This window comes from Eumetopias jubatus, unplaced genomic scaffold (genome assembly GCF_037043125.1).
Source record: "Eumetopias jubatus isolate StellerSeaLion01/CBP00866 unplaced genomic scaffold, mEumJub1_p1.0 scaffold_16, whole genome shotgun sequence".
NCBI classification, from domain to species: domain Eukaryota; kingdom Metazoa; phylum Chordata; class Mammalia; order Carnivora; family Otariidae; genus Eumetopias; species Eumetopias jubatus.
In genome coordinates, this window is record NW_028274822.1 from 28,121,657 (window position 1) to 28,148,742 (window position 27,086).

General features: G+C 46.9%; 1 protein-coding gene across 10 annotated transcripts in view; it reads right to left on the bottom strand.

The window, feature by feature from the left end:
- SLC14A1 (solute carrier family 14 member 1 (Kidd blood group)) overlaps window positions 1-26,774 on the bottom strand; it is a 45,742-nt gene extending 18,968 nt beyond the window's left edge. The window contains exons 1-4 of one of the 10 annotated variants that reach the window (XM_028098207.2): window positions 26,620-26,774; window positions 25,707-25,806; window positions 11,440-11,495; window positions 9,318-9,481 (exon numbers count right to left, since the gene is read on the bottom strand). In XM_028098207.2, coding sequence (XP_027954008.1) covers window positions 9,318-9,347 — 30 coding nt within the window. In that variant the 5' untranslated portion in view covers window positions 9,348-9,481; window positions 11,440-11,495; window positions 25,707-25,806; window positions 26,620-26,774. The other 9 variants (XM_028098206.2, XM_088019654.1, XM_088019655.1 and 6 more) reach the window with 9 other exon arrangements.
- Between the last annotated feature and the right edge of the window lie 312 nt (window positions 26,775-27,086).

The following is a 27,086-nucleotide window of genomic DNA, read 5'->3' on the forward strand; positions in this document are numbered from 1 at the left end:
TTGTTTGTTTTGTTTCTTAAATTCCACATATGAGTGAAATCATATGGTATTTGTCTTCTCTGATGTATGTCACTCAGCATTATGCTCTCTAGCTCAATCGATGTTGTTGCAAATGGCAAGATTTCATTTGTTTTCATGACTGAATAATATTCCTTTGTATATACCCCACATCTTCTTTCGACACCTGGGCTCCTTCCATAATTTGGCTCTTGTAAATAATGCTGCAATTAACATGGGGGTTCATATGTTCTTTCAAATTAGTGTTTTTATATTCTTTGGGTAAATACCAAGTAGTGTGATTACTGGATCATAGGGTAGTTGTATTTTTAACTTTTTGAGGAACCTCCATACTGTTTTCCACAGTGGCTGCCTTAGTTTGCGTTCCCACCAACAGTACATGAGGGTTCCTTTTCCTCCACAACCTCACCAACACTTGTTGTTTTTTCTGTTTTTAATTGTAGCTATTCTGACAGGTGGGAGGTGATATCTCATTATGGTTTTGATTTGCATTTCCCTGATGATGAGTGATGTTGAGCCTCTTTTCCTGTGTCTTTTGGCCATCTGAATGTCTTCTTTGGAGAAATGTCTGTTCATGTCTTCTGCCCATATTTTTTAATTGGATTATTTGGGGGTGGGTGTTGAATTATGTAAGTTCTTTATACCTTTTGGATACTAACCTTTTATCCATTATATCATTTGCAAATATCTTCTCCTATTCAGTAGGTTGTCCTTTAGTTTTGTTGATTCCTTTGCTGTGCAGAACCTTTTTTTTTTTTTTTTGGATGTAGTCCCAGTAATTTATTTTTGCTCTTATTTCCCTTACCTCAGGAAACATACCTAGAAATATCAGTGTCAGAGAAATTCCTGCCTCTTCTAGGATATTTATGGTTTCTGGTCTCACATTTAGGTCTTTAAACCATTTCGAATTTATCTTTGTGTATGGTATAAGCAAGTGGTCCAGTTTCATTCTTTTGCATGTAGCTGACCAGTTTTCCCAGCATCGTTTGTTGAAGAGACTGTCTTTTTTCCCATGGCATGTTCTTGCCTCTTTTGTTGAAGATTAACTGATCATATAATTGTGTGTTTTTCCCTAGGCTTTCTCTCCTGTTCCATTGATTTATATGTCTGTTTTTGTGTCAGTACCATACTGTTTTGATTACTACATCTTTGTAGTATAACTTGAAATCTGAAATTGTGATGCCTCCAGTTGTTTTTTTTCTTTTTCAAGGTTGTTTTGGCTATTCTGGGTCTTTAGTGGTTCCATACAAATTTTAATATTATTTGTTCTAGTTCTGTGATGAATGCTCTTGGTATTTTGTTATCAATTGCATTAAATCTGTAGATTACTTCGGGTAGTATGGATATTTTAACAATATTTGTTCTTCCAATCCATGAGCATGGAATATCTTTCCATTTGTTTGTATCATATTTAATTTCTTTCATCAATATTTTATAGTTTTCAGAGTACAGGTTTTCCATCTCCTTGGTAAAGCTTATTTCTAGGTATTTTATTATTTTTGGTGCAATTGTAAATGGGATTGCTTTCTTAATTTCTCTTTCTCTTGCTTCATTATTGGAGTATAGAAATGCAACAGATTTCTGTACATTAATTTTGTATCCTGGGATCTTACTAAATTCATTTATCAGTTCTAGCACTTTTTTGGTTGGGTCTTTAAGGTTTTCTATATATAGTATCCTATCTTCTGCAAATAGTTAAAGTTTTACTGCTTCCTTACCAATTTGGATGCCTTTTATTTCTTTTTGTTGACTGATTGCTGTGGCTAGGACTTCCACTACTATGTTGAGTTAAAGTGATGAGAGTGGACATCCTTGTCTTGTTTCTGATCTTAGGGGGAAAGCTCTCAATTTTTCGCCGAGTATGATGTTAGCTGTGGGTTTTTCAATGTGGCCTTTATTATATTGAGGTATGTTCTCACTAAATCTACTTTGCTGAGAGTTTTTATCATGAATGGATGTTGTCCTTTGTCAAACGCTTTTTCTGCATCTATTGAAATAATCATATATTTTTTTATCCTTTCTCTTACTGATGTGATGTACCATGTTGATTGATTTTTTGAATACTGAGCCACATTTGCATCCCAGGAATAAATCCCACTTGATTGTGGTGAATGATTTTTTAAATGTATTGTTGGATTTGGTTTGCTAGTATTTTGTTGAGGACTTTTGCATCTATTTCCATCAGAGATATTGGCCTGTAGTTCTCCTTTTTGTAGTGTCTTTATCTGGTTTTAGCATCAGGGTAATATGGGCCTCCTAAAACGAATTTGGAAGTTTTCTTTCCTCTTCTATTTTTTGGAAGAGTTTAAGAAGAACAGATATTAACTCTTCTTTAAATCTTTGGTAGAATTCACCCATGAAGCCATCTGGTCCTGAACTTTTGTTTGTTGGGAGTTTTTGATCACTGATTCAATTTCATTGCCAATAAGCAGTTTGTTCAAATTTTCTATTTCTTCCTGACTCAGTTTTTGGAGGTTATATGTTTCTAGGAGTTTATCTGTTTCTTCTAGGTTGTCCAGTTTGTTGGCCTCTAGTTTTTTTGTAATATTCTTTTACAATCTTTTGTATTTCTGTGGTGGTAGTTGTTATTGCTCTTCTTTTGTGATTTTGTTTATTTGAATACTCTCTCTCTTTTTTTCTTGATGATTCTGGCTAAAGGTTTCTCAATTTTTTTGCTCTTTTCAAAGAACCAGCTCCTGGTTTCATCAATCTGTTCTTTTGCTTTTTAAATTTCTACATCATTTATTTCTACTCTAATTTTTATTATTTCCTTCCTTCTACCGATTTTGGCTTTTGTTTGTTCTTCATTTTCTAGCTCCTTTAGGTGTAATGTTAGGTTGTATTTGAGATTTTTCTTGCTTCTTGACGTAGGCCTGTGTTGCTATACATCCCTCTTAGAAATGCTTTTGCATCCCTAAGATTTTGGACCCTTGTGTTTTCTTTCTTTTTTTTTTAAGATTTTATTTATTTATTCATGAGAGACAGAGGGAGAGAGAGAGAGAGAGAGAGAAGCAGAGGGAGAAGCAGGCTCCCAAGGAGCAGGGAGCCTGATGCGGGACTCGATCCCAGGACCCTGGGATCAAGACCTGAGCCAAAGGCAGACGCTTAACCATCTGAGCCACCCAGACGCCCTGGACCCTTGTGTTTTCAATTTCATTTGTTTCCGTGTATTTTTGGATTTAATCTTTGATTTCTTGGTTGATCCATTCATTGTTTAATAGCATGTTATTTAACCTCCATGTATTTGTGTTCTTTCCAGGTTTTTTCTTGTGATTTCTAATTTCATAGTGTTGTGGTCAGAAAAAAATGTATGGTATGACTTCAGTCTTTTTGAATTTGTTGAGACTTGTTTTGTGGTGTAATATGTGATCTATTCTGGAGAATGTTCCATGTGCACTTTAAAAGAATGTGTATTCTGCTGTTTCAGGATGGAATGTTCTGACTATATCTGTTAAAATCCATCTGATCCAATGTGTCATTCAAAGCCACTGTTGCCTTGTTGATTTTCTGTTTGGATGATCTGTCCATTGATGTTAAGTGGAGTGTTAACGTGCCCTACTATTATTGTATTAATATCAGTGATTTCCTTTATGTTTGTTACTAACTGTTTTAAGTATTTGGGTGCTTCCATGATGGATGCATAAATATTTACAATTGTTATACCTTCTTGTTGGATTTTTCCCTTTATTATTATATAGTGTTCTTTTTTTGTCTCATTACTATCTTTATTTTAAAGTTCATTTTGTCTGATATAAGTATTGCTACCCCAGCTTTCTTTTCACATCCATTTGCATGATAAATGTTTCTCCATCCCTTCACTTTCAATCTGTACATGTGTTCAGGTCTGAGATGAGTCCCTTGTAGGCAGCATATAGATGATTCCCCTTCCCCTTCCCCTCCCCCTCCCCCTCCCTCTCCCTCTCCTTCTCCTTCTCCTTTAATCCATCCTGCCACCCTATGTCTTTTGATTGGAGTATTTAGTCCATATACATTCAAAGTAATTATTGATAGGTATGTATTTATTGCCATTTTGTTCCTTGTTTTATGGTTGTTTTGTAGTTCTTCTCTGTTCCTTTCTACTTTTGCTCTCTTCTCTCATGATTAGTTGGCTTTCTTTAGTGATATATTTGGATTCCTTTCTCTTTAATTTTGCATATCTATTACTGGGTTTTGATTTGTGGTAACCATTCAGTTTGTATATAACATCTTCTGTATACAGCAGTTTATATTAAGTTGATGGTCACTTAAGTTTGAACCCATTCTTTACTCTACTAGCCCCCATATTTTAGGTATGTGGTGTCATACGTTACATTCTTTTATTTTGTGAATCCTTTGACTGACTTTTACAGATATATTTATGTTTACTGCTTTTGTGCTTCCTACTTTCCTTTCTCTTGCTTATGGTCCTTCCTTTTCACTCAAAGAGTCTCCTTTAATATTTCTTGTAGGGCTGGTTTAGTGGTCATGAATTTCTTTAACTTTTGTTTGTCTCAGAAGCTCTTTATCTCTCCTTCTACTCTGAATGATAGCCTTGCTGGATAGAGTATTCTTGGCTGCAGATTTTTTTTTCCTTTCAGCACTTTGAATACATGATGCCACTCTCTTCTGGCCTGCAAAATTTCTGTTGAAAAATTAGCTGATAGCCTTACGACGTTTCCCCGTATGTGTTTTCTCTTCCTGCTTTTAAAATTCTCTCTTTATCACTACTTTTTAACATTTTAATTACTATGTGTCATGGTGGGCACCTCCTTGGTTTGATTTTATTGGGGGCTCTCTGTGCCTCCTGGATCTGGATTTCTGTTTCCTTCTCTAGATTTGGGAAAGCTTCAGCTATTATTTCTTCAAATAAATTTTCTGTTCCCCTTTCTTTCTCTTCTTCTTCTGGATCCCTATAATGTGAATGTTATTACGCTTGATGGTGTTGCTGAGTTCCCTAAGTCTATTCTCATTTTTGCTTATTTTTTTCCCCCTTTACCTGCTTAGCTTGATTGCTTTCCTTTACTCTGTCCTCTAGGTCACTGATTCATTCTTCTGCTTCCTCCAGTCTTCTATTTATTCCGTCTAGTGTATTTTTAATTTCATTTATTATGTTCTCATCTTTGATTGGTTCTTTTTTTTTTTTTAATCTCATCATTAAGGGTCTCACTGATGTCCTCCATTCTTTCCTCAAGTCCAGTGAGTATCTTTATGATCGTTTCTTTAAATTCTCTATCAGGCACATTATTTATCTCCATTTCACTTAGATCTCTTGCTGTGATTTTGCCCTGTTCTTTCATTTGGGACATATTCCTCTGTCTCCTCCTTTTGTCTAAGTCTCTGCATCTGTTTCTCTGTGTTAGGAAAGTCAGCTGTGTCTCCCGCACTGGAAAGTAATGACCTTACGAAGACCATTGTAGTGCCCTGCAATGTTCACCAGAACCTGGTGCTCCAGTGGTGTCTTCTATGTGTGTTGTGCACACAGTTGTTGTGTCTGAGCTGCTTTTTCCTTCAGTCCAGTCATCTGCAGTGACCTTCTTTGCCTCTTGTGTGCAGGGTTTGGTCTTGGTATTAATAGTGGGATAATCTTCGATGCCTTGGGTTTGAGCTGAGTCAGGCCAGGCACTTGCCAGAGATGCAGTAGCGCCGAACCTCAGGCTGTTCTCCCTGTCTTGTCTTCTGAGAAGCTTTTGTGGGTGGGCAGGGCCTGCAGTCAGGCTTGATGTCTTCCCCGAGCCCACTGTGGGGGCTGCAGGCTGACTGGTGTACATGGTTCTCTTCCCCTCTCCCGGGGACAGGACTCACTTTGGAGTGGTGCTGGTCCCTGTTGGGGCTGCTTGCACCCTGCTAAGCCTGAGGCACCGTCCTGAATTGGCTCTGAGCAAAAGGGGCCCCTCCGCAGTGCTGGGACTGGGGCAGGTTTGTCTGGAGGGGGCGGAGCAGTGGGGAAGCAGTATTAGCAAGTTCGGTAGAGAGTATCAGCAACGGCTGGTTCCCCCTGCAGGTGTCTGTGTGATTATGCTGGGGGGCGTGGGAGGGAAATGGTGTCTGCCAGCTCCTTTCTTCCTGGAGGAGTCCCCCAGTGATCTCTGTCCCTCCGGGACATGCTCTGAGATGAGTAAATAACTCTCCCTCCTGTATGCCCCAGGAATTTTTCAAACTGCTGTTTTTTTATGTTGTGTCTCCATGGGGCTGTTTGTTGTGCTGTCTCTTTAAGCAGGCCTGGGGTCTCAGTTTCCTCTCTCCCTCTCTGCTCTCCTAGAGCCAAGCCCACTGATTTTTAAAATTTCAGGTTTTAAGTCCTGCTAATTGTGAGAACTCATGAAATTCAGTCCCTCTGGTTTTCAAAGCCAACCGTTATGGGGATTCGCCCTCCCAGTGTGGGTTCCCTGCTGTGGGGGTCTGTTCTCTCCCCTCTCCAGGCGTGCAGCTTCCTCCTGATGTGGACCAACCTGTGGGTCGTTGGCTCCTGAGCGCATCTTCGCCCTTTCTACCCTCTTTGATGTGACCTCTTCTCTACCTTTAGTTGTGGAGTTTGTTCTGCCAGTCTTTGGATCGTTTTCTGGGTTCTTTACACTAATGTGAGTGTTATCTGGTTGTATCCATGGGACGAGGTGAGCTTAGGGTCCTCCTACTCTGCCATCTTCCCCAGGAGTCCCAAGCAGCCTTTTTAAATTAAGTTTCCATTTTACAAAAACAGTTTTGTTTTTAAAGGTTTGACAAGGCAGAATTATTTACAAAACGATCTCTGTGTGCTGACACAGCCTAAGTAAAGCCCCTCACAGATACTCTCCAAGTCAAAGGTTGCTTGACTATGTCCCCACATTGGGCAACTGCCTCAGATATTCTTTATTTTTGCAATTGGTTATTTAAATGTTTAAAAACAGTCATGAATAATATTCTATAAGGTATAGAAGCTAGAAAAGGTAAAAGTGAACCAAGCTATTGAAAACCAAAAAGCTGTAATCTAAGAATTGTACAATATAAGAATATACAAGACATGGTTATAGTAAGCATGCCTCAGAAAAATACTAATATAACCGTGACTTGGGTTCACTACAAGACTCTTCACTTCTCATGATAACAGTGTGATAGGAAAGCACCAACATCATCAGAATGGTACCCTCTAGACAAAAATGAAGTTTTCACAGTGCCAATGGTAGATACAAAAGAATATCAGTGATGTAATCCCAGAGGGAGGCAAAGGGAGAAAGACATCGGCAAACCACCTTGAGCATGCAGGAAGTGCCAAGAGCACATCCAGGTAAGTGTGGAGTAGGAAAACATCAAAACTCTCAGACCCCAGAAGGCACCAGTGGAAAGCTGAAGCCACAGGGGTAGAAGACACAACCAAGGCAATACCCCAAATCTATGCAGATAAACGAGCCCATCTCCCTGGGGCCAGGCTGTGAACAGGGGGCTCTCACAGACAGTTTTGGCCCTGGCCTTGTTGCATTTATCATAGCCAACGAACACCTATTAAGAGATAATAAAGTTATGCCTTTTTAAAATGTTTAGTTTTTGCAGTCCTGACTCTAGTTTGGGCTTCTATTAATCCCAGTACAAAAATCAATGTGGATAGCTGATTTTTTAATTGAGTAGCCACCATACTTCAACTGCATTATTTCACCACCCAACTAAGTGTCCTGCTTTTAAACAATGGCCAGCCATTAATCATTACACAAAGCAGAAGCTGTTTATGCAATGAATTCTAGACCAAGCTCATTTCGTCTTGGCCAAACAGTGTTACACACCTGCACTTGTGAGATTGCCCTTGAACCTTGGCATTAAGAAATTCTTTTTTTTTTTAAGATTTTATTTTTATTTTATTATTTGAGGATGAGAGACAGAGAGAGCGCAAGTGTGAACATGAGCTGGGGGAGGGGCAGAGGGACAAGCAGACTCTCGGCTGAGCTGGGCGCCCGACGTGGTGGGGCTCGATCTTAGGACTCTGGGATCATCACCCGAATCAAAGGCAGATGCTTAACCAACTGAGCCATCCAGGCTCCCTGGCATTAAGAAATTCTTAAATCGAAAACTGCTGGAGGTCAGGAACCAAAACTTAGGCTATAGGGAGCTCAGCTGGACCCATAGTGAAACATGGAAAACGATTCGAATTTTAAGCAATTATGAAAAACTACCTTTTATTTTATAAATAATAGCTAATGATAGCTATCATTTATTTTCAATATATCTTCCTCTTTAAATCTCATAACTGACAACATTGCTCAGTAAGCTCCTTCCTCAGCTCCAGTGACCCATTTGTAAAGCAGGACCAATTTATGAGAGGCGACGGCGAGAGGCTCAGACACAATTGCTTTGAGTTTCTATAACTGAGTAGATCTGTTCCTACAGAGGCAGCATTGAATGAAAACATGACAGTTTTTCCATCAACCGGAGAAACAATAAAGTGTATAGGTGATTTCAGGGTGAACAAATTCATGTTCTCGAAATTTCCAGCGTATATTTACTTATTTTAGAGGGTTTTAAATACACCATCGGCTCAGAGATTTTGGAGATACAGATGCCAAACCCGATACTATAACTGGTCAGACATGATCTAGAACCTGCTTGGCCTGAGCTCCTTGCCGAGCCTCCCAAAGTGAAAGACTGAGTTATTTTTGTCAGGAGTCCACAGCCCAGCATATAGAAGAAGGCTTATTGTGATTTGTCTCCCTAGTACCTGCGTGTTGGGATGGTTTGTCAGGGTACCATGCCCAAGAGAGAGGGCTCCTCTCCCAGGGTAAGCAGACGGTGCTGTGGCAGACCCCGCCCATGAACCATTTATTCTGAACTACTGAACATTTCCAGAGCCCTTCAGATCCTGAAGACTTGCTCCAGAACTCAGGCAGGAGAACTGGTTATGAGAAACCAGTAACTTCGAGGTTGTAGTTCACCCTAGAATTTTATCACACGTGACTATTTGCAGTTTTTTGGAGAACTTTAAGAATTCTGATCAGGAAGGCAATGCAGCCGGGGACTTCTACTGATGCTCAGATTTCTCAAATCTAAGTTGGTCATTAAATTTAACTAAAAACACAAGAAAATAAAGGGAAGAAGCTCGAAATAAGTAGCAGCAAGGTAAGATTAAAACCCCAGACTCCTTTTTCCTAGCTTTTCCACTGTTCTCAAAACTCAGTAGTTCAGTCTTACCCAAGTTGAGTGCTGTGTGACTTTCAGGACCAAGACTCCCGTGCATCCCGCTGCCCCTCAGCAGAGCATGAGGACCCCACTTCCCGGGCTCTGTTCCGAAGAGACACACCAGAGCTTGGAGGGCAGGCGCCCACGTTCTCGAAATCAGAGGCTGCACCGAGGGAGCATACCTGATCCGGGGGCCCCTGTGCTGGGGCCATGCTGAGCCCGGCGAAGCCTCTGAGCGCGGCCTCCCCAGCCTTATCTCCACAGGGGTCCTTCCAAAGACGACCACTAGGGGCATCACCAGCGCAGCAACCAAAGACTGTCCATTCATCCTTCCTCTCTCTCCATACTTGACAAAGGGCAAAAAGACGTGAATCAGCAGGATGAGCACGCGGAAGGCAGGATGGAGTGAGGCAGGAGTGCCCCCAGTGGGGTCCTGGGGGGCAGAGCCGTGGCCCTAGATGGAGACCTCCAACAGAGAGGGCAGGCTTCTCCATCAGCAAGGAGAGACAGTGAGCTGACTACAGCCACCAAACGTTCATTTTACTTTGCTTAAATAAAAGGAAAAAATGATAGCAAACCATCCCGCACAGAGACCAATGCACAGATTTTGTTCTGCTGCGTTTCTCTACCAGCGGGAGGTTGCAGATCTGAAGCCTGTCCAGAGGGAGGGGTGGGCTTCAGGCTCTGACATGCTTCAGGCAAACTGTTAGGGGACCAATACCGATGCAACAATTTCCCTCAGCCTTGTTCTTTACAAATAGGAGAAGAAGGCATGGGGTGGGCTCTATTTTCTGAAATAAGATAAAAGCCACACTCTTAATGCACAGCAAGAGCCCAGTCTGAGAGCCTGCTGAATGGCATTTTTTCTTGTATCAGAGCAAGAATTGTTAAATATTGGATATCACCTTGTTAATAAAAAACAATTCTTAGCTGAATTCAACAGGTGTGGGAACTTTTTGTAAGTTTTATTTTTTAAAAAAAGGTCCACTGCATCCAAGGATATCATTCTTCTTTCAGAAGTTCCAGAAAAGTTGTGTATATGTGGTATTTTTTTTGTCCCTCCTTTATTTAATTTTTACTTTCTTCTACTCGTTTGATTTGAAAAATCCACAATTGTGGAAAATACTATTGACAGTCTCAGGAAAAAAAAGGTGTGTGTATGTGTTTATCCATGGTTAAATTATTTGGCTAGTTAAGTACCAACAGAAGTGTCTGTGGGTTGCATTATGTATTTTTGTTTGTTTGTTTGATAAAGAACAGCATTAAGAAAAACCAGTGGTAGGACTCTCATCTTATTTGCAGTTAAAAAAAAAAAAAAGAAAGAAAGAAAGAAGAAAGAGACAAGCAGGGACTGTCATGTTCCCTCCGTGTAGGTGTTTACCCCTTTGGCCCCTGCATACCCCCTCTTTCCCCCCACCACCCAAATCACACACATTTAGAAGGACAATATCTTTGAGCTCACCATCATATTTTCATAGAGCCCAGAGAGAAACATTTGAGAGCTAGGTGAGGTTGTAAAGAGGACACAATTTAAGCCTTCACTTTATAGAAGAGAAAACTGAGGTTCAGAGTGGGGACCATCCAAGTCTCCTCGGCAGAGTGAGCTTTATGCAATAGGGAAGCTGTGGTGGTTCTTTGTCTTCTTGGAGCCAGGCACATTAATGCCACCCGAGATTCTATTCAAGTAAACAGTGAGGAGCAGCTCCTGAGTGATGGGGTCTGCAGTGTGCGTCAGGGCTCAGTGACATAGCGCACACAGGCTGTCTTCATGACTGGCTTGAAATAACCCTGGGTGGGGGCGAACAACAACCAAGGGCCCCGTCACCCCCACTTTCACCTTATGCCCTAGCTGGAAGCAGGAACTCTTCTGACGAACAGACATGTAGTCAAAGTGAGTCTCATTCTTTTGTATCACTGACACATCCACAACAAGCCTGTATGTGCTAAAGTGAACATCCCAGGAATATTCTGGAAGCTGCACCTGGTGAGCTTTCCAGCAGGAGTCAGAAAGCACCTTTCATAACCCAAATCACTTGTGAAACGAAGCAGTACTTATTCTAATGCGAGGCAATATCAAGATTTCAATTCAACCAGCATTTCCTATTTGATTACATGCAATAAAACTCAGTGTACATTAGAAATCTGTGCAATTGGAGAGACCCGAAAGTCTTCAATTTTCTGTGGCTCAAGTATCACTTTAAAAAAATAATACAAAGTTTTGGATACAGATATAGAGGAAAACATTTAAACATTCATGCTCTGTCATGAAGAGAATTTAAGCATTGACATTTATTTGGTACTTACGATAATCTTTATTTTGGGTGGGTTTTGGTTCCAAGCGGTAGGAGGTGCTCAGTTTTCTTTAATCAGAAACAAAGACAATGCTGTTGGGTATTCCTATCTCCTGATGAAAACACTTCTGTCCTCAGAAGGCACCACTCCTAGAAGCCTTGGGGTCTGAATTCCACACCAGAAAATGCGGCTGCAAAGAAGCTGCCAGGGGTGGAGACCAGGTTCTCCCGGTGGGTAGCAAGCACACTGCCTTCAGCAAGACGGCACATTCAGGGTGGGGCGCAGAGCCATATTTGAAAGGGCCATTCCCCGAACCCTGCTTTTTTGGAGTCATATTGATATGTCCCCAGCTTCACTCAATTATTTCACAAACACAGTTTGAAACTCCTCTCTAGCACTGATGAACCCCGAGGCATTTGGCACATGAAGTGGACTCCTTGCTCGAACCCCTCTTGCACACGGAGCTCAGGAGCTGCTCCCACCCAGTTTCAGAGATCGTGGGCAAAGACATGGCTTGCAGGCTTCTAGGAAGAAGCCCGTGGCTTTGGGAAATTGCTTTCCTGCCTCCCAGGACTCTGACTTTGCTGCTTCTACTCAGTTGCAGCCATCTGAGGCATATTTCTCCATTAAAAAAGAAAAACAGGGTGAAAGAGCAACAGTTAGGAGTAAGCACACAAACTGGCAACAGTGGACGGTTGGAAACGAATAGAACTGAGGAGGGTACTCACGCTCCGGCTGGTTGCCCGGCGGCAGAAGGCACTGGCTGATAAAGCGCTGCTGGGCTCTCGTAAAAGGCAGGGTGCTTAGGAGCAGATAGTGCTGGGAGGAGGCACCTAACAGTTTTATACTCAGAACCCCGCACGGCATTCCCATGCCCTCGGCTTTCTCCTCCCACTTCAGGAGCTCCGGCCAAAGCATTGCCAGTCCCCTGTCCTGCACCTGCTGTCTGTCTGTCTGTCTTCCTCTCTCTGTCTCTCTCTCTGATGTTTCTCTTCCTCTCCTTCTCCCCGTCCCCCCCCCCTTCTTGATTTGGTGCCAGCAGCTTTGCTGTCTTTCTACATTGTTCCAAGGTCTGTACCCAGGGACAATCCTGCAAGTTCCTCTTTTTCTTCCCCTTGCTATTCTGAAACTACCCTCACCCTGAAATATTTTGGAGAATATTTGTAACAAAAAAAGATCAACATAGTATCACTTAAAACTAAAAACTGAGGGTCAAGCTGCTACACAGCTCCCGGCCTGGAAATTTCTCATTTTCTCTTAGACTCCACACAGCTTCTGTCCAGGCGTAAGAAGCCAGCAAAGTCCTGAGGGGTGTGGTGTGAGGGTGGGCAGGGCAAGGGGAATGCAGTTCATGTTCTGGAACCCAACCTGCCCTTTTTCCCAGTAAGGAGGAAACAAACATATAAATGTTTCCCCAAAATGTCCTTCTCTCCAGGTGAGGATCCCAGGACAAACACTGCTGCCTTTGAATGGACGGGAGACAAACATTCCACAGCAGAGGAGTCTAAGATTCAAGTGAAAAATCCATTTCTTTCCCCATTCTTCTTAAAATTCAGTATTTGTGGCTTGCTCGGTGATGGCAGGACTCTAACTCATGTGCACTTCCTGGAGCGCAGAATTAAAAAAAAAAAAAAAAAGCAAAAACCACACAACCCACAGAGATGTGCAGATGTCATGGTCTTTTATCTGGACCTCCCGCCTCCTGGAATTGCTGATAGCTCTTGTCAAAGGTCCCCAAGGCAGCCACGACTCGCTGGCTCCCCCCATTGGACACTTAGGAAACCACAGGGTCCCCTGTTTTAGGGTGTGTGTGTCAGGGCCTAGGAGGGAGGCCAGAAGTCGGGGTTCATGATTACAGTTCTGAGCTTCAGGGAAATCTCCCTCCAACATTTTGTCCTGGTAAAATAAGGCAAAAATAAGCTCCTAGGTTACCCTGAAAGAGAAAAATGAATCATAAGAGGATAGCCAAAGGGCCCGGTAGGGGAATGAAAGGAACCATACCAGTTTCCAGGAGTTTCTTAGGCAAATGGGCTACCATCCCTATACCACAGCAATAAGAATGATCATGATAAGAATGGCACGAGCGGTTGAGGGTTCACTGTATGTGCAGAGCACTGTGCAAACCAATTTATTCCCGTCAGTCCTTCAACCATTGCAAAAGTCCTACGAGGGTAAATGCCATTATCCCTGTTCTGCAGATAAGGAAACTGAGGCTCACAGAGTTTAAATAACTTGTCCAAAGCCTAACACCAAAGTTTGTACTTCGATGCCCTTCAGCACCGTCCAATATTTCCAGCTGCTGATCCTTGTTTGCCTTTCATCAACTCACTGATTAACTTAATCAACTTGGCCATCCACAGGTTGTTAGAGACCTCATCCTGCAGCCACCTCCACACGGCACACATGCAGCCTCCTGCCTCAGTGGCCCTGGTCGGGATTGGGTCTCAAGGCTTCTTGGCAGAACGACCTCCTCCTCCATCCTAGCCTCGCCACCCTCTCTGCCGGTCCCTGCAAAGTCACCCCAGAGGGGCCGCTCACAAAATGCAGCCCTGCTAGGGGGTGTATTTGAGATTGTGCTGGCACGTGGGCTTCTGAGTCAGACGGACCTGAGCTTGAATCCTTACTTTGTCCGTTCCTAGATGTTTTCCCTTAGGTATGTGAGCTACCCTTTCCGAGGCTCAGATTCCTCCCTCTAACATGGGGGTAGGTTTCCTTCTTTTATATGGATGTGATGAGGTTTGGTAAGGGTATATGTACAGCTCTGTGCCTGACCCGTGGAGGTGTCACCATCCCGACCCCTGCCCGTCTCACTCAGGGTTGGGTGGTCCTTGAGCATCCCCAAAGGGGTCCCTCCTCCCAGCTTGGACAGGGGGAAAATCCTCCTGGCCACGACATCAGAGGACATGTAGTTATGAGCATGGAGACAACTGCTGAGCAAGAACTCTGGACCAGGTAGGTGGCTGACAAGGCTCCCCAAGATTTTGTGCTGCAAGGGTCTGCTGTCAGCCGGTCCCTGTGGTTTTGTAGAGGATCCCCTGAGCTGGAGAGCAGAGGGACAATTGGGCACCCAATGGGTGCATACGTGAGTTCACAGGTGTTTTTAAACCCTTGTTGATAATTTAATGACCTTTTCCTCAGTTTTTGCTATCACTTATGGCATATCTTTTGCCGAGTGTTATGGCCCTGATGTTCTTTTCCTCCCCCGCATCCCAAGTCCCCCCCCCAGCGCTTACCCTCGTGTGTGCCCCTGTCCTCTGCAGCCTCTCTGAGCTCATCCGCCAGCCCTCCGTCTGGCGCGATCACAACTGAACGTGTGCAGCGCCCCCAGAAAGTTCTCTCTCTCCCCCTCCCGGCCCACTCTGGCCACACGCTCACACACTTTCCCGGCAGACTGCTGTCCAGGCTGCACTCTGGGGAACTGACAGCAATTTAGGTCCCTGTTCCCCACTAGACAGGCGACTGTCATAAAATATATGTAAGAGGAGATAAGAGCTAGTTGAAGAAAACAGTGAAGAAGGAGAACCAAGTGATGGGTCATGTCACGATTTCAGTATTTTTTCCCCCTACGGCTTGCATTTGTAGGTATTTCCAAATGTGTCATTTCACTCAGAAACTCTCCCAGCACCAGTTCATTTGGACCGCTGCTTGCTCTCAGTTTTTCTAGGGCAGCTCAGCCTTACACGGAACGTGCACCACGAGCGCAGTGGAGCGCCCACACTCAGCAAGTGTGCAGCGAGGACTGCCCCGAGCGTGGCCTGCATCCCGAGCCGGGGGCTCTAAATGGAAGGGAGCGTGGGGGAGAAACTCGTTTTCATCCTTGCCTTCCTCTCTGCCCTCCCCCCACAAAGAGAGAGGCCGAGATGGGGAGTCCAGGACACACCGTCCCTCTGCAATGTGCTCTGAGCCCACAGTGTTTTCGTGTGGTAAACAGACAAAAGGCACCAGAAGAGAGTCCAAACTCCCACTGACCCCGGACGGCTCTTGGGGGCACCTTTTGTGGTAGGCGCTTCTTGGATGTAGAGCCACGAGGCCAGTTGGCACACGGCGTGGGTCTCTGCCCTTCCAGGGGAGCTGCGGGTTGGATGCTGGCAGGAGCCCGGGAGGCGCCTACATTTCTAGCTCTCGAGTGCAGTCATGCGAATATTCAGCTCCATTTAATAGCTGGCTGTTCCTCCTGCACACAACACAAGGGCGAGAGAACCTCCGGCCCCGCCCCCCACCCCATGACTTCTATCAGACGTCTTCTTTCCATGCATCACCTCATTTCCAGCTTGGCTTTTTTTTTTTTTTAAGATTTATTTATTTATTTTAGGGGCGCCTGGGCGGCAGAGATGGTTAAGCATCTGCCTTCAGCTCAGGTCGTGATCTCAGGGTCCTGGGATCGAGCTCCATGTCGGGCTCCCTGCTCAGCTGAGAGTCTGCTTTTCCCTCTGCCTCTGCTTGTGCTCTCTCTCTCAAAATGAATAAATAAAAAAAGGATTTATTTATTTATTTTAGAGAGAGAGAGTGCCTGCACAAACAGAGAGAAGGGCAGAGGGAGAGGAAGAGAGAATCTGAAGCAGATTCGGCACTCAGCATGGAGCCCGAGTGTGTGTGTGTGGGGGGGGGAGGGGCTCAATCTCATGAACCTGAGATCATGACCTGAGCCTAAACCAAGAGTCGGTTACTTAACCAACTGTGCCACCCAGATGTCCCCCTTCTTTTCAGTTTTTAACTTAAACTCAGGTCAGGTTAAGGTCCATCATATAGGTCTCCGGTCTCCACAGCCAGGGCCTAAGGATGTGCAGGTTGTGCACTGCACAAATGAACTATGTCTAAAGTGGTACCATTAACATCCTAAACATTTATGTATTTATTGCAACAAAACTCTTGCAGATGACACTAAAATGTCTTGAGGAAAGGGATGTTGGGATGCCTTTGCATAAGGGGTCATATTGGCTAGTGATGGTCCTGCTGGTGTTTTGTTTCTTCGGTACTAAAAAAAAAAATCCCATTGAGAGACAATAGGTTAGGGGGAGACTCTTTTCAATCTCTTCAGAGTAGACTGAGGAAGGGATTGAAGTGTTGGGGAAAATGAAGGTTGGGGAGTGGCATGACCCTGTTTCTCTCTTGAAAGTAATTTAGAACTCATTCAGTTGCTTCCTCACCATTAAAGGTATAGGGATATTGGCTCCAAGCTTAGGGAGTTGAGCTTTATTTCATAGTTGGGCCGGGAAAAGAAGGTGGGATAGCCTGGCACCACCATTGCCAATGGGGAAGTCCTTTCCCCTTTCAGCCAGATTATTTATTTTCTCCCAGCCTGGATCAAGGAACAACTTTGAAGAGAGGGCTGATATTCGGTTATGTCATATGCAGCTTGTGCTGGTTGGGATGTGCTGATAGGAGTGAAGTCACAGAGTTGATTCCTGAATAGGATGGTTCGCTCTCTACCTCCCAAATGCATGACACACTGGATACCGACCAGCTATACCCGGTGTCAGCCAAGGTCACAAAGTGGACCAGGGGAGCCTGGGTGGTTACGGAATAGGCCTTCCTCTTTGTAGAGGAACATCTAAGACATGGCTCAGGCAATGTTGTCTTTGAAGACGAGGGGCTGTGGGTTCATAATTAAACCCACACAAGATATTGATGATGAATGAATTCAACACTGTTGAGTGAGGAAAGAAAATCCAGTAAGAAATTTAAACACCCTGACAAGGGATGAGCAAAGCAATATCCCCATGTAGACTCTTAATCCATCACCCAGAGTTTTGGCTCCTCCTGACTCATGTTTTTGCAGAATCTGGGGTTTACAGAATCTCAGAGAAGGAGTCAAGTGCCATGTAAGGCTGACCACCGTTTCTCAATAGCTTTTCACCCCCAATATTTTAAAGGGAGAAACTAGTTTTAAATTAATATCTATTACAGCCTTGGAAGGAGAAAAAAGTTACCCAACGGCAGCTTTATATTAGGTGAAATCCTTCCTCCTATCATTGCCTCTACCCTCAACCCCAGCGTGAGTCCCATTTTTCTGCTCACCTTGCGCCCCAGATTTCCTGGTCCAGGGGACCCACCCACCCTCCTTGTTCCGTGCATTCACTCATCTATCCATCATCTAACATACACTGGGATGACTCAGAGATGAGTGAGGTGTTCTAATTTCAAGGACTTCAGTGTGGTGAGTTTTTCTCTTCAGAATCTTCTCTCAGCTCCTAAATGCATAGTGCCTCTAGCGTTGGCGGACATTTTCGGCTCTTTTCTTACATATTTTTCCCTGGCAATCCCCTCCCTCCCATACCTGTCCCATCCTGCTTCACCCTACTACATTGTCTTGTGTTTAGCTGGTTTCTTGGACCGAGTCCTGGAGTAGGAATTGAGAGGTACTGGTTCCGACGAGATTGGACTTCATCCATCAGCTACTCAATTGCCTGTTTATTAGAAGGGGAGCTGGACTAACTCTGACGCCCAGTCTTGCCTGCACATTGGCATTACGGTGCGGGGGGGGGGGCGGTGGCGGGGGAGCTTACAAAATACTGATAGTGGAGAGTCTGATGTAATCGGCTTGAGGTGTGGGAGCTTTGAAAGTCCTCTTGCTGATTCTAACACACCAGCAAGGCTGAGAACCGCGGGACAAATTTAATGTTACTTCCTTACCCTCCAAAACAAGGACGTGTGTCATAGTGAGATCTGCTGGATTTTGGAGTTTGACAGTCAAGGATTCAAGTTCCAGCGGCGCTCCCACCCTGGGGAAGATTGCTTCACCTTTCCAGACCTTAATTACATTATGAAATGAATGGAGATCAATAATACCCCCCTTGCCAAATCCAAAGATGAGACGAGATCACGGCACATGATAGGCATTCAGGCAAAGGGGATCTTTGACACTATTCCCATCTAAAACAGTTCTTACCTCTGACTTCCTTCTTTCTGCCAATCTTTGCCTCAGTTCTGAGGCTCAACAAATGCTTGCCCAGGGGGTAATGGGTGGTAGAGCTGACCCTCCGCACTTAGGAAGGATAGGGGAGGGTTTCATTTTATTCACTCTTGTTCACGTTCTCAAGTCTTTAAGGTGCCTGCAAACCAGCAGCCTCGACACCCGTGGGAGCTTTTTCAGAAAGGAAGCCCCACTCAGACTTTGGGGATCAAAATCTGCATTTTAACCAGATCCCCAGGATTTGCATGCATTTTAAAGTTTTGGAAGCAGCCTCTCAAGCATCCCTGTCTTTGAGACTTGGTGAAAAGGGATGGATTCAAACCCCCAGAGTGGCAACAGTTTACAAATTCCAATGTCTTGGTTGGAGACTCCATGGAGAGTCCGAGTGAGTCACTGTGGCGTTCCAGGGGGCAGCATGGAGCGCGCTGTCACACGCTGGGCCACGCTGGTAGCGGGCAGCACGCCAGGAGAAGCCTCCTCATCCCCTGAGACTCCAGCGGCCCCCTCTGACTGGCCCCACCCTCTGCCTCGTGCTGATTGCTGCACACAGGCTTGCGAGTGCCTTCCAGCCCTCAGCCACCATGACAGATTATCACCGGTCACGAGAGGGGGATGCTTGCGCGCCCAGGGGCAGGTTCCTCCTGCCCGGGGAGTCCCTGCAGCGGCACCTGGGGTCCAGCCAGAGGCCTCTGCGTCTTGCCCACAGGACAAACACCCCCCACACTGCAGGTGCAACCCCTACCCCTCGGGGGCTTGGGATCTTCCCAGAGCATTTTCCTTGGGAGGCCCCACCACTTGGTTTTCTCTCTGGGACTCCTTGGCCTTTTTGCCCTCGGGCCTCTGCCATAACTCTCCACCCCACCCTGCCACACAAGCCCTTTGGCTAAAAGGCAAACCCACCTGTGTTGAACTGTACTTTGTATGACCTGCCTTAGAGCAGGAGAGAGTTGACCGCCCGTTACAAGGTACACCTCCCAGCCCATCTGCGCTCCCTCCCCTGGGGCAGAGTGGCTAAACTGTCCCCCATTAAGACTCCTTGTTTTCGGGAAGGTGAGTCTGTGGGCCAGGAGTGCGAGCATTGGCCCACGTCCCCCAGAGTGCTTCTCTTTTCCCTCACAGCCTAGATCATTGATTGGTTGTCATGACGTAAGGGTGTGAGCCTTTGCTTCCCTGAGTTTGCCCACTAGATTGCAAGCTTCCTGAGGGCAGGGTCTGGGCGGGTCCTGTTCGCTGCTGTTAGTCCCAGTTTTGGGCTCAGTGTCTGGCTCATAGGGATCCTCAACAGCTCTTCGCTGAGTAGGTGGATGAATAAATGGGGGAATGACTCCATCACTATGGGGACTGGAAGGCCTAGGGTGAGTTCCTGCATGGTACTGAGATACGTGTGTGTCTTTGATGTGAAGGGGATGGGGGTGGATTTCCCCCAAATACGGCCCTCAGAGCAGGGTACAGCATTGTCACTGGGACGTGTGGTCCAGGGGGCAGGGCTCCATCCCCTGTTCATCTGCTCCTGCCACAGGTCAATCAACCACAGGCCCCAAGCAGCCAGCATTCAAGCTTACAGGCCAGCCTTTGTGGTGAGAGGCTCTGGCTTGCCTCTAAAATGGTCCTAAAACTGGGGAGGGCTGAGCCCCAGCTCCAAGCATGCAGGCTGGCCAGTCCTTGGGGCAAGGAATCACACTGCGGGGTGTGCAGAAAGGAGGCGTGCATCTCCAGGGCCTCCATGGTGGAGGTCAGTGTGGATGATATGGGATGGTCCCAACCTTAGCTCTCTATGGGGGCTAACCCTAAACCCAGGAGGCCTGGGCTCTTCAGACACTGGGGGTGGGGATGTGGTATGGCTGACTCCTCCCTGCCCTACATCCCAGATCTTAGGCTGGAAATTCACGATGCCTTGGCCAGTTTGCAGCCTTCCTGCCAACCCAAGACTCAGAATGTTCTCTCAGGCTATCGGCCGTGCTCTGAGGCAGTTAGCTGCCATTTATTCACCCCCAATTTCCCACCTTACTGTGGATGAAGGTAAGCCCAGGACCGGAGCAGATGAAACAAAGTGGAAGATAGTTCTCGGATCTGGCGTAGTCATACGACACAAGGAGACATTAGCGTCCGGGTCAAGGCTGTATGTGATCAATGGTCCTGCTATGGGCAGAAAGGCACTCTTTCCTCAGCACAGAAGGGATGTGTAAAATCATTGCCTACAAGGAAGCGCATCATGCAGGCTTCTGGGAGGGGCAGGACGCCTGTCAGGTTTAATCAAGAACCAGCAGATTTTAGGGCTCTCTTCCATGATACAAGATGATGTGCAATGAAGTGCTAACTTGTCAGCAGACACACTTTCAGGCTAGAAGAGTTTAGATAATTCCAGTGGTGTCTGGAGTAGGCAGAGGAAGCTTTACTGAAGATACAGGCCTCGTAAGGCCCTTGACCTCTGAGTAGCACTTTCGTGAAGGCAGGAAAAGACAGGGCAGCCTTTCAGGAAGAAAGCTGAGTGTCCGCCCAGAGAAACATGGCATGTTTGTGGGTTGCGAACAGCCTCCCGATGACATGGGAGGGTGTGTGCTGTGGGGTCACAGCCCGTGAGGCCAGCCCCCACTTGGGTGCCCAAGGAAGGCAGTACTGTATCATGCTTGTGCGAGGCATCTGGATTGACCATGCACTCTGGCATTTGCTTCCCTGTGATAGGATGTACTAACCAGGCATTGAGTTAGTATATCCAAAGGACTTCCAAGGACCCAGCATCAGAAGAAGTACATTTGAGAAAAATACTACATTATCAAAGAAAAGATGGGCCTACGAACCTCTCCGACCATTTAAAATAGCAAAATTATGCTCTAAGCTCTAAATATGGACAATACAAACTAGAGTATATTGGGGATCCCTTGTGTAAAGAATACAAGTAATAACTACCACCCACTGTAAGCAAACAAAAACACATAGTTGGATTTGCCTTTTTAAAATTTGGGAGGAGTAAGAAAAATCTGCCTGCTTCCTATTTCCCCTGCATTTATTTGTGATTCTCTGTAATGATAGGAGGTTTCAAAATCTTTCTGTTGATCAGAAGCCTCCTTAAGTGTGGTGTCTGCTTGAGAACTGCTCCTGGTGAGGATGTTTCTCTCACTGAGAAGTGGTTTTAGAAGCAGAGCTGACTTGGAATTTCTATCTGCTACCCCTCTTCTCCCCATCCAGCTCATATCCTCAGAACTGAGGGAAAGATTGTCAGAAAGAAGGAAGTGGATTCCTCAGGGGCATTTGTCTTCTGTATGTTCTAAAAATGTCTTCGAAAAGCTAGTAACCGCTCGCATATTTGAAACTTAATAGCTCACTTTTAAAATTGTAAGCTTAAATAGAAATGCATTTTTAAATACAATGATTGAGTGGCTTCTGGATGTTGCTAATATTCTGTTTCTTGATCACATGAGTAGGTTCATTTATTGGAAATTCATTCATGAAGTGTTCACTTGTGATTTTTTCACTTTTCTGGATATATGTTAAAAATAGATTTGTTGTAGGCTGTCTGAGCGCTGCCACTCGACCTCATGCGGCCCAACATCCCTCTGAGAATCAGTGGGGTGGGGGACAAGCCTGAGATCCGGAGACAACCCTGAGTGGAGAGCCTGACTTGGAAGGGGGGGACCGGCTTGGCTTTGGAGATGCTCTGGCGCCCTCTGGTGGCAACTTGGAGGTATCACAGGCCAAGGAGCACTTCCTGAGCTTGAGTTCTGTGATTCCCATTCTCCGGATGTGTCTACATGTTGAAGGGCACGGAGGTGGGCAGTGAAGATGGGGACGAGAAAGGAAGAAGGGACGGGAAGAGCCATCTTGGTCCTAGGTACCCGTCGGCCTCTTCCCCGCATCTCTCCACACACAGCTTGGCTCTGTCCTTTAATCCAAGGACAAACAGCGGTTCTCAAGCTTTGATGTGCACAAGAATCACCCCAGAGCTGGGAGTACGGCTTCTGGGCTTCAGCGCCAGAGTTTCTGACCACGAGGTCTGGAGGGGCCCCAGTGATCTGCATTTTTAAACACCATCCAAGTGATTCTGATGCAGGTGGTTCATGGACCACCCTTTCAAAAAACCCCACTGTTTAATATTAATATTCGACGTAGATTAATGTTTACCTAGGGCTGGAGGGGTTAGGGGGAAATGTGGAGTGATTTCTAATGGGTACAAGGTTTCTTTGGGGGGTAATGACCATGTTCTAAAATCGATGGTGGTGATGTTTGCAGAATTCTCTGGAACTGTATCATTAAGTGGGTGAGCTATACGGTATGTGAATGGTATCTCAATACAGGTGTTAAAGAAAAATTCCTATAAATTCTTTCCTCCATAGAGGCCTGGGCGGGGGTAATCTCAAGAATTGTGTATGAAAAGAAATCTTTATTTCTAAATTGAGTCTTCACTCTAAAAGAAGAGCTGTTAGCTGCCTGAGCTGAAATGGTGCTAAGGACATACAGGTTTTGTAAATATATTCCTGGAGAAAAGACAGGGAAAACAGTTCTCCTGGGACTAAGTCTATTAACATACCCAGTACCATCGAAGGCAGCTTAGCCGAGAGTATTAACGGTACCTCACCTTATAGTTTCCAGAACACGTAAACCCGTGTGACCCTCACAGCAACCCCTGAGGCAGGCAAGCCAGGGATTATCATCTCTGTTTTACTGGTGAGAATACAGGCTCAAGGACAGGAAATATCTGGCTCACGGTCACAATTAGAAAGAAAAGGGACACGGACCGAGGCCTCTGGACTCCACGTCCGTCCGAAGCTCTGTTTATACCACTGTGGCTTCCTTCCATTGTCATGACTGCCCGCACCCACCGGAGGTCTCCAAGCGTTTCACGGTGGTCAAAGCTCTGAGCCTCCTTTGTTTAGTTTCCTTGGCCCGAAGACCCCGCCGGCTGCTTGCTCTCATTGGTCCCTAGTCCGCCGGGCCCGCCCTCAGCAAACTAACATCCGCGAATGATGGGACCATCACAGCCCTCAAGCCCCGCCCCTGCTCCACAGCCTCCCCGGGCAGCCCCGGGGGTTCGGGTGTGAATTCCGGCTGTGAGATTTACCCGCCCCGTATATGCGAAGATGCCGCTTAACTTATTAGATCCCTGGGCATTTGACCTGCAAAGTGGGAATGAGACATTCAACCGTGTGGGACTTGCGAGAGTAACTGAGCAGTCTCATAAAGGGCTGGGCTTAAGGCTGTGTCCGTCCCACCCGGTCCTACCCGCCGACATTGCAAGGAATCCGAGGTATTCTGCTTGGCTCGCCAGGTTGTAGCAACCTCTTCCCGCTCCAAAAGCTGTCTGGAGCACACAGTTTGGCAGCCGGTTATCTTCCCAATGAGTTTTTCTCGTGTCACCTTCTAAGGCACTGTTTATCAGAGTGTGGTCCTGGATTACAGAATAAGGGTCAGAAAAAGCTGGGGTTCCTTTTGAAAAATATAGACTTGCGGAATCAAAATCTCTTGGGGGTGAAAAAAATCTCCTGCGGTAGAAAACCCGAAATCTGCATTTTCCATAAGCACCCCCCCCCTACATGCCCTCTCCCCCCATTGTATACACAGTAGCTGGTGCCCGCCTAACTAAATTCTAAGCAGGTAGAGACCAGGGGGGTTCCAGGGTCTTTGCTCCTACCACGTCACTTAGCACAGTGTTAGTTAGGCACCTAACAGGTACTTATGTCAGTATTCGTGTGATGGAAAAGAAAACACCGTGCTGAGCTAAGTAGTTCTCAAACGCACCTGCATCAGAAGCATCTGGAAGGCTTGTTCACACAGATCGCTCGTCCCCACCCCCCTGAGTCTCTTGAGTCCGTAGGTCAGGGTGGCACCTGAGAATCTGCATTTCCAACAAGTTTCCCAGGCAATGCAGATGCTGCGCATCCGGGCACCGCACAACGTCTTGATAAGAGTTGGGCGGGGAGACCAGAAGCGTCAGCATCCCTTAGGGACTTGCAGATTGCAGCAGCTCAGACCCCATCTGGGACCTACTGACACAGAGCCCGCATTTTAGCAAGCTCTTCAGGAGATCCCGGTGCACATTCAAATGCACCAGGCGGCACAGCGGCGCTCATTTGGACCTCCCGACAAACCTGGGAGGGGGCTGCTTTTACTCCCATTTCCTAGATAAGGACGTCAAGGCTGGCGGAGAGCGCGCCCGACACAGAGTCACGCAGCGGCCGCAGCCCGCGGCGGGGCTGGGATTGGACTCAGCTCTGCAGACGCCCAGCCCTCACCCCTGACACTCAGACACGGCTTCCCTCTCTCCAAGGAAGTTCTCCCGGCCCCTTCCTTCCTTCAGGTAACAGTCCTAGGAGCGCACACAACTGAATCAAGCGGCAAGGACATCCTGTGCCCAGCCATGTGCTTGAGCTGAGCCCACGCCTGTGCTGTGTTCATGTGCTCATGAGCTGAGGTCCCTGGCCTCTGAATTTGCCACCTCCTTTTGGAAGTAAGACCCACCCAGGTGAAACTAGCAACACCAGACAACATAAAATTAAATGTTAAGTTGTACAGTCAGTAGCACATTTTATGTTAAAATTAGGGTTTGCCTAAAGAATATGGAGGCTACTAAGAGATTTATGCCAGATTCATGTCCCTGGATGTCTTCCTGGCTTGTTCCAGACCCTGCACGGTGGAGCCCAGGTGTGCTGGGCCTTCAGGATGGCAGGTGCCGCCTCTCTCCGCGCTTGCCTCTTGCCTTGGGTGTGCTCCCTTCCCTTGGTGAGGTCCCTTTGTGTATAAAGAGTGTCATGTTGCTGTCCCATGCTGTCACAGGTGACGGAGGGGGTTGAAGAGCAGAGAGGGGAGCTATGATGCTGTCCCCATGGGAGAGAGATCTCCAGTCTCCAGCGAGAGCCCAGGGCAGAGCCAGCTACATAATTCGCAGGGTCCCGTGCAGACATTATTAAGGATTTTGAGATAGTGACAGAAGAACATTAAACCAAATGAGAGGGCCATGTAAGTGCATGGGTCCTGTGAGGCTGGAAACGGGACGGACGGTACAGCACTTTAACTTGCAAATAGCTCGCCGGTCAGGGATGGGGTGGTCAGTGGAGGAGAGGGAAGGAGGTAGAACTGGAGATAGAAGTCAGTGGAGGTGGGAGCACTGCCTCTTTCTGGACATATTAGGGGATCTACTCTAGTGTAATGGGGTCACTCTCTCACTGAGGAGGGGGAACGGGGGGAGGAACCAGGAACAATGAAGCCCCACCCCTCTCCACAAGGGGCTCAGTCTATTCCTGTTGAGATCCTGGCGCTGAGGCCAAGGAGCCAAGGTGGGGACCCCAGAGAATGGGAAGCTGGTGGCCCAGGAATGGCGCTGGGTCCTCTGGCCCCGGCCCCAGGCTCCCTGTCCTGCCCCCCAGGTCCTCACCTCAGTCTTGGGTCCTGGGCTCTGCCAGTGTCTCTCTCTGTTCAGCAATTGGATGGGCTGAATATGACATCACGGCTCTTTGGTGGGGCCAGCACCACCGCTGAAATTTGTCCAGCTCCAGAGGTTAAGAATTGCATGGAAACAGGCCAACTCTGACCCTGGGGACAGGGACACCCTCCTTTGACAAAATAATGTTGCCTGGGGTTATCTCCCACCTAATAACCCTTTAGAGGATCTCCTGCTGCAGCTTCCCTCATACTTACTATGTTCAAGGGCACTGGCCCGCAGCCCCTCTATACCTTCCACTGCGGGGGCATCCATCCTTGGCTGCATCCCCTGGGGAGCCCTGAAAACTGCTCCTGCCTGTCGCCCACCCCAAGATTCTGAGGGAGCTGGTCTGGCTACCAGGATTTTTAATGCCCGGCTGCCTGATTGGCTCACCTCCCACCCCCGTGACGCCCTTTGCCACATCTGCTGAGGCCACACTAGAGGTGACACTCTCTCTCCAATGTTCCAGTGGGTCCTCCTGACTCACACTGACTCCTCAAGAAGCGAGTCCTGGGGAAAGGAGTGAGCACTGGCCCCTGTCCCTGCCCCTGGCCCGTCCTGGCCCCACCGGGCAGTTCACAGAGGGGAGGAGCCTCATGCCACCCCTGACACCCGCCTGCTGTTGGCCCTCTTCCTGTTGTGGGACCGCCTGGCCTCCCAGCACCTGCTCTCCCACATTTCTCTGTGTTCTGCTTTTCTCAGTCTTTATCTCTTCCCTCAAACATCTACCTGGCCGATGGAGCGCCTCTTCCGGTCTACCACCGGCCCACCCGTCTGTCCCCCTGCGGCAGCACCTGCTGCTGTCCCTGCCTCCCACCCCTTCCTTCCACTTTCCATCCCCCCGGAGGATCCGGAGGATCCGTACCTGCTCACACAGCATCCCTGCAGCTTCTCACCACGCCTCTCCGCCGGCCAGCGCTGCCCCTGCCGCGGGGCCGGGGAGACCCCTGCCTGAGAACCGCAGCGGGAGCGGAGGTGCGGCGGACGACCCAGCTGCTTCAGTGTCTTCCTTTCTAGGGCCCAGGCTCCGTGCCCAGCAGGTTTCCGGGGCCAATGCAAAACCTTGCTTGTCTGCTCAGCCTCCTGGGCCAGATGTTTCCTGTTTAGTGGTTTCATTTTTTGTAAGGTAGTCTCCTTTGGGGTGCAGGGCTGGGACCCAACAACACTGAGAAAGAGGCGAACATCACTTCTGAGGATTCTCTCTGCCTCCTGTGCATACCCCTCCCTCCTCCAGGCACCCCGTGCTTCTCACTTCACCCACGTCGGCCCTGCTGCCCCTTATCAAAACCCACTGGGGACTGAGGATGGCGGGGGCTCAACATAGTTGTTTTC